The sequence below is a fragment of the Equus przewalskii genome, chromosome 1 (genome assembly GCF_037783145.1).
Source record: "Equus przewalskii isolate Varuska chromosome 1, EquPr2, whole genome shotgun sequence".
Taxonomy (NCBI): Eukaryota; Metazoa; Chordata; class Mammalia; order Perissodactyla; family Equidae; genus Equus; species Equus przewalskii.
Window position 1 is genome coordinate 87,069,749 of NC_091831.1, and position 17,311 is coordinate 87,087,059.

At 38.6% G+C, this 17,311-nt stretch overlaps 1 protein-coding gene across 14 annotated transcripts in view; it reads right to left on the reverse strand.

Annotated features, from left to right (window-relative positions):
- Nucleotides 1–17,311, reverse strand: part of NRG3 (neuregulin 3) — a 1,011,706-nt gene that overhangs the window by 92,747 nt on the left and 901,648 nt on the right. For 7 of the 14 annotated variants that reach the window (XM_070616600.1, XM_070616549.1, XM_070616588.1 and 4 more), the window contains exon 4: nucleotides 14,682–14,708. The exons of 1 other annotated variant lie outside the window; for it this stretch is intronic. In XM_070616600.1, coding sequence (XP_070472701.1) covers nucleotides 14,682–14,708 — 27 coding nt within the window. The remainder of the gene's footprint in view (nucleotides 1–14,681; nucleotides 14,709–17,311) is intronic. 6 more of the 14 variants (XM_070616608.1, XM_070616564.1, XM_070616604.1 and 3 more) reach the window with 1 other exon arrangement.

The window sequence follows — 17,311 nt, forward strand, 5'->3', positions numbered from 1 at the left end:
AAACTCAGTGACTTCTCAGTGGTAAAATGTATACAAGTCCACACATGAGGGGGAAAAAAAACTTTAGAAAAAAATTATAGGTAAAAGATTATTCTTGGATAGAAGATTGACTTTACCAAATCGAAAACATTTTCCTAACATAACATCAAGCCAAAGAAAGAAGATTTTGCAATCTGCAGCTTTAGTTATGAGACTGTGACCCCATTTTTACAACTAACGATAAACAATAGAAAACATCCACACCTGTGTCAATATGTCCTATTTGTCAGTGTGCGTATCTTGAAAGCAGGAGGATGGAAAGAGTTCAAGTTATTATAAGATACAATGAAGACACAAGAATATCTGTATATTTTCTGTCTGCGGGACAGAAAAGTGGGTTAAAACAAAGACGACAAATGATGGAAGTAACGGAAACGTCTTAGATTTCAAAAGTAAATCATTATAAATCTGTTATATAAGTAGAATTTGGTAAAAGGCCACCCTAGACTGGTTCCCTAAAAGTGGACCCAAAGATGTTTTTGTTGACTAAAGATCATATTGGACAACTATGGCTTTAGGATACCAATGCCTTTTGTATTAATTTTGAGGAAATTCTTTAACGGTAGATAAATAAAACTAGGCATAAACTCATTATGTTTATATCTCTTATACAAATATAAAGCCAAAATAAATGACAAGATAAATCTAAACCAAATTTCAATACCAATAAAACTCAACAACAAAAGACAGGATTCTTTAAAAAAGACAGGATTGCACAGTGTAATGTTCACTATGTAAAATGCCCAAATATATTTAGGAAGGTGGCTGGGGAAAACAAAACACAAAAAAACTACAACAAGATACTTATGAAAATGCCCACTGGATGGAGCTGGAATAAGCAAATAATATTATATATTGAATTAACAAAATTACAGCATGCGTAGAATGAAAAAGAAGATGAATTAAAATATTTTGGAGCATTTACTGCATATGGGCTACTCTAAGTCTATGACATGCATTATCTTATATAAATTTCAAAATGCCTTGAGAAATGGGTTTTGATTTCTGAAGAGATACTGACAAATCATAGTTTTTCCAGAAAAAGTGCACAGGAAAGGAAGGGTTGAAAATAGTATCATAATAAGTACTACTAAGGAGATGAGACTTAGGGATAGGCTGTGATAATTGTCTTGAGGTCTTAGATGGAATTTCAGGTGAAGAAATTGATTAGAGAGATGTAGGCTGACTGGAGAAATTATTTTCAACAATTCCAAGAGCTGGTGGAATGTGTACTATCATTATCACTGTCTTGCATACAAGAAAACTGAGGCCTAGGGAAATTGATGTACCCAAAGTCACAACACTAGTAATTAAAAGAACAAAGATTAAATTCAAGGATCTATGACTTTGCAGCACTGTGCTGTATAGGGAGACAGCCTTCCATTCAATATAAAGAACTGGCCAGTTAAAAATCACAGGTTCAGACAGCTGAAGTCTGAGTCCTCTTCCAAATTTATGATTACGAATAGTATATAGTGTTCACAGAGTAAGACGTTGATTGGACAATTGTCATAAAACATACCTATAAATATATAATGTTTGATATTAATCATAAAAAATTCCTTAACATATATATATTCTTTTTATAACTATATATTACATTTTTATATATTCCTTTTATAACTATATAATTCCCAAGGATTTTGCTTTTGAATAAGAAAAAAAAAAGCCCATCACCTTCTTACATAACATATTCTAAATCAATCAATCATCTAACTAGCCTTTAAACTATGTCTTCTACATTCTGGAGCATCATAAAATTATAAAAGTAAATATGCCTTTAGGGAAAAGGCATGCCTATTTTCTTCCAAATACATCATCTTGTTTTATTCTAACCACATTCCTGTGAGATAAGTATCAATATTCCATTTTATAGGTGAGTAACTCAATATTCTTCACTTACGCTTGTCCATCCATATAAAGCTAGTCACTGGCAGCTCATCTAATCCTTGGTTTGTTAGATATCCAAGCTTGAGCGTTGCCCAGGGTCCTTTTTCGTTGGTAGTGTTACCCACCTGAGAGGGCAGTATTGAGAAAACAACACATGATGCTGTATGGCATTGACTTTTGCAGATATGGGATTTCTACATAGACCCCAGACAAAGCCTCTGGGAATTTAGACTTTGAGCTGATACTGTAATGGAGTGAAATTGGCCTTCATGGATCTCAAAATATTTGGGGGGAAGAAAGACATAAACCACAGTGACTCCATGTCTACTAAAGTTACAGTAGCAGACATAAGCCCCTGATACCCAGGGCATGCAGATACACACATGAGGATGTGTTAGGGAAGGGCGGCGGGCCTTAGCTCTATGCTACAGAGAAATAAATCACATGCAGAGAAGACAGAAAGACTATGATGTGTTCAGAGAAGCCAATGTGGTTTCGAATAGCTGAGAATGGCCTGGGTAGAGGGGATGAGGTTAGAGAAGTGGAAGCCTTAGGAGAGACAGAGGTCCACATCTGGACGAGCTGCTGCCCCTCTCAGCTGTATCTCCTCAGTAAATGTCCCCAGCAGGCAACCAAGGAACTGCAGAGGGGCGGGTTTCCGGCAAGTGCAGGAGAGAACTGCCAAAGCTCACATCTGGTGCACCCTCTCTCCTTGAGGGTTTATGAACACACACTCACACACACACAGATCAGTAACCAAACCAAGCAAACAGGGAAACACATCAGGGAACGCAGAAAGGTAGGACAAATTTTGAGTGCCTAGTATATGGCAAGAAATGCATACATGGTGTGTTATATCATTAACCCTTATATTAATGAACCTTGAGAAAGAGAGAGATACTAGTCTACACACACGTGGATGGATAGATAGACAGATTGCCCATGTCCCATAGCACACAGGAGATGAAGTCAAGATTCCATGCATATCTACCTGGCATCAGATATATATATTCAATATATATGTTCCTTCCATTACACTACTTGAATCCCACAGCATCTCTTTTTCTCACGACTATAAAAAAGTGGGATCAGGGCCAGCCCCGTGGCACAGTGGTTAAGTTCAGTGCACTCTGCTTCGGTGGCCTGGGTTCATGGGTTCGGATCCTGGGTACAGACCTCCACCATTCATCACTCATGCTGTGGTGGTGACCCACATATAGGGTGGAGATGTTTGCTCAGGGCTAATCTTCCTCAAGTCAAAAAAAAAAAAAAAAAAAGTGGAGTCATTGAACCACTACTGTGATTCCACAGTATAACTCCAGAAAATAGATACCTTGATTTTTTCCTGGTAGGAATAAAAAGCCCCATATTCTCAAAAAGACATGTTTGTGACTGAAGTTAGCAGCCTGAACGTAATGGGAAAATGAATGGGTGGTAAACAGATAAAGACACAGCTGTTATTACTTCATTAATATTGCCTTGAACTACGTCTCTTGGTAAGTTAAATGCTACTTTCTTCCTCAAAAGCTGATTAAGTTAGCATGCTACCATTTGTTTTCTGAAGCATTCATATTTGAGGTGTTAAGCTATTTCACTCACATAACAACTTGGCTTTAAAATACATCATAAATTGCTCTGACAGTAGGACGCATCGCGCTTAGAACCAAGGAGTTTACAGGCAGCATTTGCCATGTTAAACAACCATAGCTGCTGGGAGATAATCTGGGAACAGCTTAGTATTATTTTTGCCTAATTCTCATCATGTAACAAGCAAAGATACCCCTGGAGACACACAAAACACGCTCCCTCTGATTCCTTCTGCTCATTTCCCCCATTAATTCTGCTTATCTTTCTGCACTCCTCATATCAACTTTAATTCAGCCTTTGTGGGGAGTGAAGTGTGAGACAGAAATGAGTCAGTAGGGGATGAGGAGCAAGAAGCAGAGCCATGAGCACAGTGGACCTTAAACTGGTCTTTGAGGGGAGAGTAGGATTTCTATGGGGAGAGGAGGAACGTCCTAATGAAGATACTGGAATAAACAGAACCAGAATGAGGCAATGTGTTTGGAAATGCATTGCCTCATGCTCATGCCCTCACCATGCTCATGGCCCCACAGCTAGGGCTGTCAGATAAAATACTCTGGGTTGATTTGAATTTTATGTAAGTAACAAATAAGGTTTCACATACATTTGCCCCACGCAATGCATCAAACATATCTATACTAAACAATTACTTGTGTATGTGATATTCAAATTGAAGTGGTTATCTTGCATTTTTATTTGCTAAATCTGGAAATCCTACCCAGGGTGCACCTTCTACAGCTGAGGCCCTAGTTGAGTATATGCATGTCCTTGACTCATTATGCATGGAGCCCAGCACAGAGGAAGTGAAGAGAATATCATGGCTTTTGCAGAGAACATGCCATCTATAATGCTAGCACGGAAGAACTATGGGAATAGCTTGGGGTTTGGAGACATCTGATCTGGATTATAACTCATCTTTACTATTTATCCATTGAGCATGTTGCTTTTCCTTCCATTGACTTGTTTCTTCATATTTGCGTGGTTTTTTAAGGCTAGCTTCTTTCTTTTCCCTGCATCCCTATATCTTTGTTTCTCATCAATGGCAGTCTCATTGTTGCCCTTCTCCAAATACAGATGGTTTCCTTGAACACATACCAAGCAGCTCCTCAAATCTGGTGTCCCCACAGGACACTAAAGTGAATACAGGGTCAATTTTTTCCTAGACCACAAATCCAGCCCCTCAGATTATGGTGATTTTCTCCATCATATGTTTAAGACTCCAGATAACTTTTAAAGATAAACAAGGTAACCTATGTGAAATCACCAACCATGCCCATAAGTTGGCAAATGTTAATTCCCTTCCCTCCATTTCTCTTAAGTGCTTGCAAGCTTTAGAATATTCATTATGCTTTCAATACAGCACAGTCTTCAGCTTAAGATGCATCCAAAGAAATAAAGTGTATGAAATCCTTCTGAGAAGAGTGAACTTGACATCCAAATGGGCAGCTTCATTGGATAAGCAAAGTTTGCTTGACTTCCTTCACTTGTGTCCCATCTTGTGGGATATATTCATAAAGAGAATGCAGCCATTCTGCATTTCTTTTTTTTTTTTAAAGATTGGCACCTGAGCTAACATCTGTTGCCAATCTTCCTCTTTTTCTTTTTCTTCTTCTTCTTCTCCCCAAAGCCCCCCAGTACATAGTTGTATACTGTAATTGTAAGCGTCTCTGGTTGTGCTATATGGGACGCCGCCTCTGCATGACCTGATGACCGGTGCCATGTCTGCGCCTGGGATCCGAACCGGTGAAACCCTGGGCCGCCGAAGCAAAGCGTGCAAACTTAACCACTCGGCCACGGGGCTGGCCCTATAAAGACATTTCTTTAAAACCAAATTCCCAAAAGGGATCTCCAGCGTTCACCAACATTACTCTTTTTAGAGACCTGATTTTGAAAACTTCACTGCCATGGCCTAGAATGCCCTGGAAATCGGCTCCCGTTCTACAAGATACGTCTAGAGGCCCTACCTAGTAAAGAACAGAATATTAATATTCAATTTCTCCTTTCCAGAAGAATCATAAGGACGGAGAGAACCTCAAAGGAAACCTCACACAGAATATGGGTCAGAAACCCAGACCACTGAAGTCCCTCCCAGAGGGAACAGTAGTTATGACAGCTCATTTTGGCTGAGCACTTAAGAAGCGCCAGGCTCTGTGCTAAGCACTTTATATGCTTTAAGTATTTTGATCTGCACAAGAACTCTGTGAGATTGATGAGGCCATCATCCCTCTCACAAAGATTGGCATCTCCAGGATTCCAGATGACAAACCCCTTGCCCTAGGTCATCCATGCACTAAAGGCAGAGCCAGAATTAAGCCAAGCTCCTCTGTCCCTTTATGTCAAAGTTTCTCACCACGTAGCAGAGACCTCCCATGCCAGAATCGTGTTACAAACCAGGAGCCGGGATCCATCCCAGAACTACCTAATCACATAAAGGAGGCTGAGAAAGAGTAATTTATATTTGTAATAAGTTGCCCTGTGCCTGGGCTGAAAGTTCAAGTGGAGAGCCCCTCAACTTTATGGTTCTGCCTACCTAGGTTATTCCATGAGTCTCAGTATCTCAATCTGCAGCTGTGACACTAACAGAAAGCACAGACCGGTAAGTGGGAAGAGCCAGTCCCTGAGCTATTCTATAAGAAGACTCCTGGTGAGTCAGGATCCTCTAGGACGTTGGCTCACTTCCAGGGCTGCACAGAATGCCTGAGTGAGCTGGAAGCTACACCTGGAGAAGTCCTCATGGGCCACTCACTGCTTCCAGAGGGCAATCTCCAGAAAGACTATTGGTGACTAGAGCGAATCCACACGGCCTTGGGTTTCATTGATATTTTGCTTATACTTCTTAATCATTTAAGCAAATTAAGAGTTAAAAAAAAACCCATACACCATTTAAGTTCATTTTAATTTATTAATTTAACAAATAATTATTGAGCTCTTATAATTATGCTAAACATTAGACTGGAGATGCAATGATGAGTAAGTTTTATTCTCACAGAAATGTCTTCTAGTAGGACCACTGATAATAACAAGAGAACAGGGGCTGGCAAGGTGGTATAGTGGTTAAGTCCCCATGCTCTGCTTTGGTGGCCTGGAGTTCACAGGTTCAGATCCTGGACAGGGACCTAGCACCAATTGTCAAGCCATGCTGTGGCTGCATCTCACATAAAATAGAGGAATATTGGCACAGATGTTGGCTCAGTGACAATCTCCCTCAAGCAAAAAGAGGAAGATTGGCAACAGATGTTAGCTCAGGGCCAATCTTCCTCACACACAAAACAAAAACGTGAACAAATAAATCTATTAGCTAGACTAATAATTCTATGGAAGAAACAAAAGAGGGTATAATGTGAATGAGATAGGAAACAAATCAAATGGGGTGGTTAGGGAAAGTCTCTTAGGAAAATTATGTGAACTTCAGTCTTTATGATGAGAAGGAATCAACCATATGCAGATGAGTAGGTTACCTAGTACCGAGAGAAGAGCTAGTGCAAAGGCCCTGAGGTAGACAGAGGAATAAGGGGAAGGCTGATGCGGCAGAAACACAGTGAGTTTGGAGAGGAATGGTAGGAAGTCAGGGAAGTAGGCAGTGCCTGATCATGGAGGACTTGGCATGGCAACATATGCTATCTGTATTTCATCCTAAATCCATGAGAAAATTTTATGCAAGGGAATGACATGATTTGATTTAATTTTAAATAAAAAGTTATATGTAATTTAGGTTAAATTATAATGTGATTTCCCTTTGCTGATAAGAAACAATATTTCTACACACATCGCCTCGTTCTGGTCCTGCTTATTCTAGCATCTTCATCTTCTGTCTGTAGAAATCCCCCTTGCCTCAAAGACCACTTGAAGGTCCACTCGCCCATGGCTCTGCCCTTCGCATCTCATCCCCACGTCCTCCCCAGGGGTTCTGCCCTCGCCTCTTTCTCCGTGCCCGACACAGACTAAATGGAAATTCATCTTTATGATGCTCACGATGTCGTGCAGAGAGCACGCGTTGGGAGAATATTTGAAGTAAAGTCTCGAGCTTGGCCCATTAGCTGGGACTCTGCACACAAACGCCTTCAGGCAACCTCAACCCACAGCTACTGACAGGATAAGCTGTTTACCGGAAATCTGATCACGCCCCTGCTTGAAACCTCTAAAGGTTTTCTTTCAGGAGGCACAATTATACCTCTTTGGAGGGCTTATAGGGTCGTCCAAATCTGCTCTGACCTAATTAACCAAGCACAGCACCCACCACGCTCTCTTTCGTGTCTCATTTTTCTCCAATTACTCGGGACCTCTTGCCATTTCCTAAAAGCCCCGTGCTCTTCCATCTTATTTACCTTGTCCCTTTCCCTCATTTTTCCTTCTGCCACCTCCTAATTGTAGGAATACATTTATTCTTCCGTGTAAAGATGTCCTTAGCTGTTCTAGTGAGATGTGAGTGCTCCTTCCTCTTTGTTCCTTTCTCCCAGGATTTACCAGAGCAGGGTCCCTAAAACCCTCGCTCTATGAAACACGCTCCTCTGGAAAAATAATTCTGAAGATGTTGCCTGCTCCAATCTTCGCTTTGAGATTCACGAGTGGATAGGAGTATACTGGAGGCTTTGTAAAATCAGGCAGCAGAGGTACAGAGCTAGCATTTTCCATACGTTTGTGAATTCAAACCCTATTTATCTGTGTGAATATGAAACACATATCAACATCCTGCAGAAGCCTGGGAAACCCTTGTCTTGCCTTTGGGGAAAGAAAGACAAAAATCACCAAAACTTCAATTAAAGTCCTTTTTGCACTGAATTGCGATAATTGGTTTACAAGTCTGTCCCACACTGAATTGTGAACTTCTTGAGAATCTGTCTTACTGTCTTCACGTCGCTCAGGCCTGGCTTAGGGCCTGATTTTTCCAAGGGGCTCCACACATTCTCATTGGCTAAACCATTGTGAGCCAATAAATAGACCCTCCGTTTGTTGAGGAGAACCAGTAGCATCTTCCCTTTGCAGCATTTCCAATGGTCCATCCATCATCCATTTTTTCTCTCTCCTGTTCCACAGATTCATCTTGGCTCCTGAAGCAAGTGTCAGGGAGAATTGGATATAAAAGTCCCTTCATTTTTTAACCTCTTTGGGAATTCCTAACCAATGACAATCTGAACATCTTTGTTACTCTTTTTTCTTTCTTTTCACCTTTCAGAAGATCTTTGGAATCTACTATCAACTTACGTACATTTCAGATAATTGCCATATGTACGTAATCAACTTGATACTGGTTAAGATCTCCAATTCTTTTGAGTCCAATTTGACAATCCAAAAATTCAATCCTTTGTGTTAGATCTTAATGCAATCTGATAAAGTAGCAATCACCTTTTATAAAAATTTCAATAATTATATGAATGTTTAAGCTATGTCTTTATTTATACCATTAATAAAAATGCTACCCTAAAAGCAACTAAATTCTCCACTCATGGCTGATCTTGATCCTTTATATAGCATTTTATTGTCCAAAATCCACCTATCACTAAATTGATATAATCCAAGCTTCATCAAATTACAAAAAAGTTCATGAAAGTCTATCCAAGGTTTTTGCTGAAATCTGTGTATTCACTACCCACAGAGAAACTCCCAATCTGATCACTTAGCAGCTTTGTGAAAATTATCATAATATTAATTTAGCAAAAATGTAGTGGTCCTATGTCAGCTTTCAGTGAACAGCGCTGTTTTTTCCAATAGTTCACCACAAATACATTTCTGTGTTTACCCACAAAACTTCATTAACCAATTCTGGAATCTAGTCTACAAATGTGTTTACAGAAATGTCCATTCCTCCTTTGTAGAAAACATAATTAATATATCTGCATATTTTCCAGTGTATCTCTTGGATGTAGCCATTCCTCAAAGAAGATCACAGAAAGCTTTTCATCTCACCTGAAAATTCTGTCGGAATTTACTTTATTTGACTTAGTGGCCATGACTTTGTTTAGAGACTTTTACTTCTAACCTTTGGAAGTACCAAAATATTCCAATGACTAATATTAGATTAATCATGTATATAATTAAGCCAAAATATTATCCTTACATGTGTGGCTGGAGAGTCTTGGGAACAACCAAATCAAATCAAGATATCTCTTCATTCAAAAAAAGAAGAAAAGAAGAAAAAGAAGAAAGACTTGGAGGGGCTTGTGATCAAGAGAGCTGAATTATTAGCACCTGTATTGAGACCTATGTTATAGGATTCTTAGTGTAAAGAGAGAGGGAGTGGTCATATTGCTAAAGAGAAAAGTAAGTGAGAAAACAAGACTGTGTAAATGCTTCTTAAGCAGAATCTTGGGAGGTCATTGGAGAGAGGGTTCAACTCATGATTCCATTTGGCAAATGTCTCCTGTCTGAGGGGATGGATGCCTTTTACACCACAATGGCATTCAGCAGTAACTAATGCCACTCAACACAGTCTGTAATCACCAAGAATCCTTCAAATACCATGCAACTTCTGTAGCTTATCCACAGGAGAGACTGCAATGCCAGCCAATTTTTGTACACTTGGCAGTTATACTTCTGAATGTAAAGTTATAAATTGGTACCTGGTTCATTTTTCATTTTGTTATACCTTGGATAATGTGACTTACTACCAAAGTTCTTACGACCGCATTGTACTTGGAAAAATTTACCTTCAAACCTTAGGCCAAGATACGGAACTGCATTGCCACTTCAAACCTTGCCAGGATACAACCCCTTTGAGTAACGATGAAGTCCCCCTTTTATAACATGCCCAGCAGTTAGTCACCAATAGAATTCAAGAGCTCTGGAGGAAGATAGACTTAGGTTCAAATCCTGTATTTGCCACTTTATTTTCAATATGAGAATGGAAGAAATTTGCATGAAAGGTCTCCCACAAGATCTTCAGCTCTCCCTGTGTTTTCCAGTATGTTTGCAAATGGCATTGTACCTGCTTTTATATAAACATCGTTGATGCCTAGAGAATTGTCAGAGAAATAGCTATGTAACAAATAGCTCAAATGTATATAATGACATATGCTCCATGATTGAACACCTGACACAGTAACCTGCAATTTCCCACGAGAAATTCCCTCTTCATGATCAACGTGCCTTCCAAACCTGGCCAGGTGACATGCCCTTTGGCCATCTGCCTCCTCTGGATGACTGGTTGGATTTCTCACACCACTCAATGAGTACCTGTGCTTACAAAGAAGTTTGTCTATTCCATTTCCTGACCTATTCACACTGTGAAGGAAAGTTTGAACATCTGACCCTAAAAATCTCAATTTTTAGGATTGAGGAGCCTTTCTCTCTAACCTCAATTTTCCTGCATGCATGACTGAGTCATGAATTCAAGAAATATTTTTCGATTATTAGTTTACTATAAATCTTTTGGTTTTAAAGTTTTCTACAAACACAATTTTGTGTTTTTCAGGAAGCTTCAAATTCCTGTCCTAATTTAGCAGTTAACTTTATTTTTTTAACTGGGACTATCTTCCAGAGCAGCATTTATTGTTGAAACTTCCATTGTACCAATCCCAGAAGCATCATCAAGAAAAATTCATGAATATAATTGAGGAAAAGTACTTTTGAATGCTGATGGTTTTATGAACATTAGGTTTGGTATGGTTTATTCAATAGGATAATTATTCTTTAAAATTAATAAATTAACTCAGAAAAGCTTTGTGGTTAAGCATTTTTACTGAAGTTGGTATCCTCTCTCCAGTCCTAAAGTAGCAACACTAGGGATCTTATAGACCCTGACAGAGAAACTGAAATAGCAAGGTTCACCCTAATGTGGAAGCAATACGGGGCTAGTATAGATTTGGACTATGGCATCACCTGGTACAGCGCATCTGCTTTGCCTGGTACTCAGCTTAAATGTCTCATCCTCTGGGAAGCTGACTCTGAACTTTCCAAGCGCATTTAATTATTTTCTTTCTTTCTCTCTTTCTTTCTTGTATTGTATCTTTCCTATGTCATTTTAATAGCACTTATATCGCTTAAATTAGGTGTAGCTTTCTCTCTTTTCTGTCTCAGATCCTTTGGATATTAAGGGATTTGGACTATATATCTGCATCTTCAATATCTTATACATCTGGTGATAATTAAATGTTGATTAATAATAGGATTCTCGAAGCATATAATGTGGAATTCCCTGCTATAAATAGGAATTTGTTAAACTGTATGAAGTATTCAGGCTTGAGTCAGATCAATAAGGGTGCATAGAGACTTGGCCAGTGGGAATATAAAGACGTGAGGAAAAGTCTCACATGCTCCAGATCATCCCTTGTGACCCATATTCCCACTCCAGGAAAGATGAAATTAACATTGCCCAAAGCAAGAATGATGAAAGTTGAGTAGAAAGTTATTCTCGAACTCATTAAAACAGAACTGGCACTGATCACTTTAGGCACACCAATATACTTACATGATTCAGTTTATAGAGACTATGCTTACATTTCTGTTTCCCACCTGAATTTACAGCTAAAGACGCCACATTACTGGGTTGATATCACCTTCAATGGGAATAAGAAAATATTTGTTTCTAAAGTAACCAACATAATTTTACATATTCAGTTAGAGAAACCCGTGGGAGTGAACATTGTCTAGAATTGGTGAAGTCAGTGAAAACAACTTATTCACTAACCGATTGACCATTTCAAACAATCTTTCATTAGTTGCCATTATCTATACACGTGCTACATTCTCCCTTTAACTCTGACGTCTTGCCCAATCCCTTCCCTCCAAGACGATCTCTACTGCTAGAGGTAAATATTCATACACTGAGAACTCATTCTCTGTAAGGCTTTAAAGCTAGGATTTGATTTCCGTCTTTTGCAGGATACACCGTAACCTTAGTCTTGAGATTCATGAAGATGAACTACATAATAACATATTATTTTTCACCTACTAGTAACTAAATTATTTTAAATGTTTTAACAGATTTAGGGAGACCTCTTGATACATATCCTGGTTCCATAGCAAATTGTTATCCTATAAGGTACCGGTGTCACTGGAGGTGCTCAGGGAAAGCCCAATAGAATGGTGACTGGTCATTTCTTTTAATAGGAATAATTAGCATTGGTGTAGCAATTTCTGTTGACTGTAACCATGGCCACACTACTTGTGGGGTTTGAGGCTACCCCAGCCTCACCCACCAGCTATGTGGTGTTTCCTGTATCTGAAGTCATTCTACTACATGACTTCTGGAGCCTATGTTCTCAAAGCTTGAAATCACTGCAGTCCATTGGGACAAACTTCTCTATCAACTAGGCCCAGTACCCATTATCCTCAAAATGACTGTTGATGCTCAGACGTCCATGCTGCTAATCCCCACCATCATCAGTAAGTGAGGAAAGGACCAACCATGTGTCCCTCTCGACAAACCATTTATGCTTGACTGCATGACCATGTCCATAGTTCTCTATAATTCCTGGCCCATATAACTACAACTTCCTCTCCACGCCAACAACTTGTCTGAGTACGCCCGTGATGACTACTCACAGATTCCATTCAGATAGCCATTCTTTCTTCGCTTCCTTCTACATCTACCTTATGTTTCATGATGTTTCATTTGAATATTATCCTGAATTTCTTTGCGTTTGTGAGTTTTCATCACATCTGTCTAGCAAAACCCAAAACCCACAGGAATTGAGCTGTCTGCTTTTTCTATGATCTAACACCCAGATAATAGGGCAATAGTGAATAATATCACACAACAATGAAGATCAATTCCACCATAAATATACAATCACTAATCTCTAATTAACTCTCAAAACTTTCAGCCTACAACGACAAACTTAACATCTTCTCTCAGATATAACAAAGGCACCTGGAACTCAACATTTCCAAAGCTAAGCTAACAAACATCTCCTAAATCTGTTCGTCTTCCAGTATTCTTTTTAAGCAAAGTGTCTCACCTTCTATCTAAATATGTAGACTATAAACCCTGTAGTCATTCTTGATAATCTCCCTTTTCTAACCTTCAGCATCAATTCCTCTCAAATACTTGCTGAAATCATGTCCTGAATATCTATGATTGTTTTCTGATGTCTTCCACTATCACACCAGTGCAAGCTAATATCATTGTGCCTCGAATAGGTCTCAGAAAACTTGCAATTTTGTACTTATTAGTTTTACTACCTGATCATCATCTGTAAGTTTACTAGACTATAAGCTCCATCAAACTATGGTTTTTTGGTCTATTTTTTTATCATTATTTTATCTCCAGCATTTTCAATTTTTTCTTTGTTTATTACGAGCACTTGATAAATTTTTGTTCAGTGAATGGGTGAATGGATAAATCAATACAAGTAAATTTATAAGGATTATAGTAAACATACGCATGTATGAAGCAAGTATTCATATCTATATCATATAAGAGAAAAATCTGAAGTTCAACAAAAGCCGAACAAGCAAAGAATTATGAATTTGGATTCAAATTTAGGTCTTTTCAATTTCCCTAACTTTAACTCCTGAACATCTTTCCATTTTAGCCTCATGATGTATATCAACCTTAGGGGACGCTTTTTTTTTTACTTTACTTATAATATTGTGTCAGAAAAGTATGTCCAATTCCTAATTAATTATCTATGAATATAGAAAATAATTCCAATGGAAGATATTCTAACGCTTTTAAAAGCATTCCATTCACTGTAAATATGTTCAAAAGAAATATTTTAGTTTTGTAACTGGAAATGTTTATACAGTCCACACTCCAAATTAAGTTTGACACCAAAATGTATCCAAAGTAGTCATCATGCAAAAGGAATTAGAGCAGAAAATAACAAAAATGGGCATTTTTTAACCATCACCACTTTTCTATCATTACTTGAGTGGTTGCCATCTTGTAGACAATTTGCTAAGCAATTTATATAAGCAGCAAAACAGGAACTATTACTATCCCTATTTTCCAGATAAGAAAATTGACAGAGCAAACAACCAAAGCCAGGAGCCAAAACCAACTTCTGCATGATTCCAGAGTTGCACTTAATGTTAAATTGCCTTCCCAGCAAGTAAAGTCTTTCTTTGTGAGCCATGACTTGGTGAAAAATCGACAAAAACATTTTTATCACTAATCGCGTCTGATAATGAGACATTTCAACTCGAGTCAGATGGGGAAGGAGAACACGATCCACATTATCCAACTTAGCCTTTTCTGGATATTTATGGAGGAAATTGTTTAGTCTTACCCATGAATTCAATCCCCAAGTGGTCTGCTACACCGAAGTCAGCATGTAAGGAAGGGAAACAGAAAAAGAGAAAAAGATTAGAAAAAATTCCACATGGAAATCAATGCTTATAAGACAGACCTTTCAAATATGGGTCTCAATTTTAACCACCATGTTTGGTTGAGAAAAATAATTTACAGACTGCCAGCAATTAGGGGTGCTCAGAACACTGATGGGTATTTGCCAAAAGCCTGGAACTTTAGATAGAATAATATTGCATTGATTGCCAAGTATGCTAAGTATAAATTTAGCCAAAAAAGGGAGAAAAAGCTGTTTACATAAAGCATATCTGAAGCTAAAGTTATTTTCAGAACTCAGGATAATTTATGTAGCATAACTACTTGTTCAACATAAACTTATCCGGACCTCATGTTAAGAATAAGTAAGAAAAGAACTTCTGCATGACAGGTCTTAACCAGGTGTTCTTCACCTTGACAAAAAAGCAATTATGTTGGATTCTTTTCCTTTTATTTGTTAGATGAGAAAACCATGCTTCAGTAAGATTAAAAATCTTACATAGGCCCCAAAAGATGAGGTCGATCCAGGGCACAAAACCAGTCTATCCAACCCTTAAGTCCTATGACTGTTAAACTTGACAGTGCTTCCTACCAAAAACAAATGACAGAAGTGTCCATGTCGGTTCCACGTGCATTGAGACCGTCGACTGTTCTGAGCCGCTAATGTCTGTCTGTGATCAGTAGAGTGAAAAACTGGGCCTAGCTGTGCCCAGGCATTCAACCTTAGAGTTTCATTTATTTAATGCTATTTTCTTTCTTTCTTTTTTTTGAGGAAGACTAGCCCTGAGCTAACATCCGCTGCCAATCCTCCTCTTTTTGCTGAGGAAGACTGGCCCTGAGCTAACATCCATGCTCATCTCCCTCTACTTTATATGTGGGATGCCTACCACAGTGTGGTTTGTCAAGCAGTGCCATGTCTGTACCCGGGATCCAAACCAGTGAACCCTGTGCTGCCGACACGGAACATGCACACTTAACGGCTGCACCACCGGGCCAGCCCCCTAAATGCTGTTTTCTTTTAATCACTTAGTTACTCACTCATCCACTTTTAAAATCCATTGCACTATTTAATGATGATTTCTGTGGTAGTAATATGTTTCTTAAATGAGAATAAATGAAAAAAAAGTATTGTTACAATTGTATTTGTTTCCAAGACTGATTGCTGAATTTGCTTTGACTATTTCTCTATTAGCAATGAAGCTTTTCTTCTTAGAAGATATGCCTTTAGTTATCTTGAATATTTCAGTGCCTTTCCTATTTGTAAATAATTCATTTTTAAATTTTATTGTGGTAAAATATATATACCATAAAATTTGTCCTTTTAACTATTTTTAAGTGTACAATTCAGTGGCATTAATTACATTTGCAATGCTGTACAACCATCACCACTATATTTCCCAAAATTTCCATCACCCCAAAGGGAAACCATATCCAGTAACCAATAATTCCCCATTTTCCCAAGCACCCCAGCACCTGATAACCTCTGATCTACTTTCTGTCTCTATGAATTTGACTATAAGTAGTGCATTTTTAAGTGATTAAGACCTATTTTAATTGAGAAATGTGTCCTTTAAAGAAAGATGTTAACAATGTTTTTAAAAAGTAGACACATTCCTTTCTTTACATGGCATTTTTGACTGCCTAATATACACTCTGATAGATATCTAGCACGCTTTCATGAAAAGACAGGGTTTTTGTTCCATGTAATTCAGAAATCAGTGGGAGACCACAGAGAAAGAGCTCTGGTAACTCTATGTAACGGTGCTATAATGGAAAACCAGAAAACTGTGCATTGGATGGAGAGGTCAAGGACCCAGAAGCTTGCTCCTGGGAGGGAGAGAATGTGCTGTGTGAAAGAATGGAGAATATAGAAAAGTTGGCAAGACCACATGTGAGTTCTCGAAGCTTCACGGTTGCATACACTTAGGACACCAGGGAGAGACCGGCATTGTGGTATGTGAAAACAAGGATTTGAGTGAGGTTACCTATTAGAAGACTAAAGAAAAGAAAAGAAAAGATTGGGAATAAAAATCTTTCCCATACAGCCAGACCAGAAGGCTCAAGGAGGAAATCAAGAGAAGAATGTGCATTGAAACATGGGAACAGAGCACCTCAAATAGTGGACCACAGATGTTAAGTGATATGACTGGGCAGCTGGAAAGCCATTAGCCCCAGTTTCGTTGAACAAGAACTCTCTGGTGGAGCTGAGATGGCTCCGAAATGTAAGGCTGACTGACATCTGTTTTGCTGTATAACCAATGATCATACTTCATTCTCCCCACAGAGAATGGTGGCTCCCCCTCTATAAGCGATCAGGAAGATAGAGAATCAGGCCGTGCGAGTCTGAAGATTGTGCTAAGAAGTGAGTGGCATATTTGATAAATTTGAGGTCAATTTGAATACTTTAAACTACAATGAATTCATGACCAGGAGAAGAGACAGAAATCAGAATCTGAAAATTATTCAAACGTTGAAAACTCTAAGTAGAAATCTTCAAGAAAAGGAACTTGGTCGGTCTTACCTGAACATACCAGAAAAGTTACATCTAATTAGTAGAGTTGTAATTCTCAGAAA